The sequence below is a fragment of the Eurypyga helias genome, unplaced genomic scaffold (genome assembly GCF_000690775.1).
Source record: "Eurypyga helias isolate BGI_N326 unplaced genomic scaffold, ASM69077v1 scaffold19729, whole genome shotgun sequence".
In the NCBI taxonomy this organism is placed as follows: domain Eukaryota; kingdom Metazoa; phylum Chordata; class Aves; order Eurypygiformes; family Eurypygidae; genus Eurypyga; species Eurypyga helias.
Genome location: NW_010274808.1, coordinates 1 through 2,230, shown reverse-complemented (window position 1 = coordinate 2,230; position 2,230 = coordinate 1). Strand labels below are relative to the sequence as shown.

General features: G+C 48.5%; 1 protein-coding gene across 1 annotated transcript in view; it reads right to left on the bottom strand.

Moving 5' to 3' along the window:
- The window catches only part of GUK1 (guanylate kinase 1), a gene marked incomplete at its 5' end in the record, with an annotated part of 7,866 nt that extends 6,721 nt beyond the window's left edge, over positions 1-1,145 (bottom strand). Inside the window, one exon of the mRNA XM_010159902.1 lies at positions 1,083-1,145. Coding sequence (XP_010158204.1) covers positions 1,083-1,145 — 63 coding nt within the window. The remainder of the gene's footprint in view (positions 1-1,082) is intronic.
- Between the last annotated feature and the right edge of the window lie 1,085 nt (positions 1,146-2,230).

Genomic DNA, 2,230 nt, shown 5'->3' with positions numbered 1-2,230 from the left:
AGAACAAACCTCATTCAGAAATAAGCCAACAGAAAACAGAAGAGCAGCTGGACACAAGCTATTAATACAGATAAATACACCTCATCAGGGAGTTGCATTTCCCAAAGCAGCGTGCGTTTGAGGTATCTCACCAGAGCTACCAGGCACTCCGGAAAAATCAAGCCTCATAGCACCCAAGTATGGACCAGGGCGCTTAAACCCACAGAGCCCTGCTTTGAAAACCTCGGCCAGCGGGTCGCAGACAAGAAAACTGGCAGCACGTACTCTGCCCCTGTTAACATTTCACCGCCTCATTAAATCCGGGGTTTGTTCTGCCAAGTCTGTCCCACTTTGTTACCTTCTCTGCAGTGTGTACCACGCGCTGCAGAACAGCGGTAAACGGCTACGGCCTCACTGCCTCCGAGACAAAGAGCAGCACTGCGCATGCGCGTATTTATACACCTATACACACGCGCTCTCGAAGAAATCGTTACTGAATGTCTTTCTATGACATGTGCAAACATAAACCTAGGACCCACCCACAACATCGGAAGACTATAGACCGGTTGGAGGAAGTCCAGAGGAGGCCACGAAGATGCTCAGAGGGCTGGAGCCCCTCTGCTATGGGGACAGGCTGAGAGAGTTGGGCTTGTTCAGCCTGGAGAAGAGAAGGCTCCGGGGAGACCTTATAGCACCTTCCAGTACCTGAAGGGGCTACAAGGAAGCTGGGGGGGGCTTTTTACAAGGGCCTGTAGTGACAGGACAAGGGGTAATGGGTTTAAATTGAAAGTGGGGAGGGTTAGTTTAGATATCAGGAAGAAATTCTTCACGGAGAGGGTGGTGAGGCACTGGAACAGGTTGCCCAGAGAAGCTGTGGATGCCCCATCCCTGGAAGTGTTCAAGGCCCGGCTGGATGAGGCTTGGAGCAACCTGGTCTAGTGGAAGGTGTCCCTGCCCATGGCAGGGGGGTTGGAACTGGATGATCTTTAAGGTCCCTTCCAGCCCAACCGATTCTATGACTAACTTAACCTGCTTGTGGGATTCATGCTTCACACACAGCCAGTTTTTCAGAGGAATGCTTTGCCCAGCTGCAACACACTCACCTTTGCCATTTAATTCTCCAGGTCTTGGCTGCCTTGTGGTATCTGTAAGCAGAAAGAGACAGCCTTGTAAATGTTGTAGATCACCCAAGGAAGCCACGGTATCACAGAGACAAAAGCACGTACGCAGCAGATTAACCCAGTTGCTTAGTAAGCTGATCCTCTATTTAAAATTAATTAAAACTTCTGGAATTAGCCTGTGTAACACGTGAGGATGTGAAGGATTGGCCTTTAATCAGGGAATCCTAGATCACCTGAAAACAATCAATTCACATTGGCAGGGACAAGTGGTCAGTGTGGGACTTACCAGGCTGGGCTTAGTTTTCAGCTCTGCTACAGCCTTCCTGCGTAATCCTAGACATGATATTCGGACTTCCGCCTCAGTTCAGGGGAATGCGCAGTGCCCCACTTCGCAGAGGCGTCTTCATTTTAAAAGATCATGCAGCACCTACACAGGTGCTTAAAATAGCCAGATTTAATGAGTAAGAGCAAACTCCTGCACTCGGTGAATATATTGGACAGGCCTTGGAAGTCGTTCAAACTAGTATTATTTTAAGCACGTGCTCTGCAAACCAAAAAGGAGCCAACGGTCATCGTGGAGGGCAACGCTGATGATTTTGCTCAGGACTGGCAGGAGTTAACCTAATGCAATGAGGCTCTGAGCACCTGTACATTTTTATAAAGCACCAGCTGCCAAGGTCTAAAAATATCGACCCAACAGGCAACCTGGGGGAAAATGGTAAGGTTTAGTTTGGAGTGAGATGGGAGATTCAGCTGAATCAAGAGCATAAGATGAAACACACAAAAGGAAAGGTAAGTTTAGGGTTTTTTTCACTTCGAGTAACAGTAAAATTTTAAACATCCAGTATTTGCCTTTACATGGTAGAACAAATCCGGATCTCACAGATCTCAAAGCAACGATTTCATTTGCAGTATCCACAGCACTAGGACAGTAAAAAACAATTTGGTAACACCCTTAAAAACACTCTGGAGAGCTCCAGGGAAAATCAGGCAGGTGAGCTGTGGACACAGCCCAGGCTCTGAGGGCAACCGTTAAGGTGTCACTCAACAAGGCCAAGGGCTGGGTCCTGCATTGGGGTTACAACAACCCCCTGCAACGCTTGACGTTGGGGACGAGGGGCTGGAAAGCT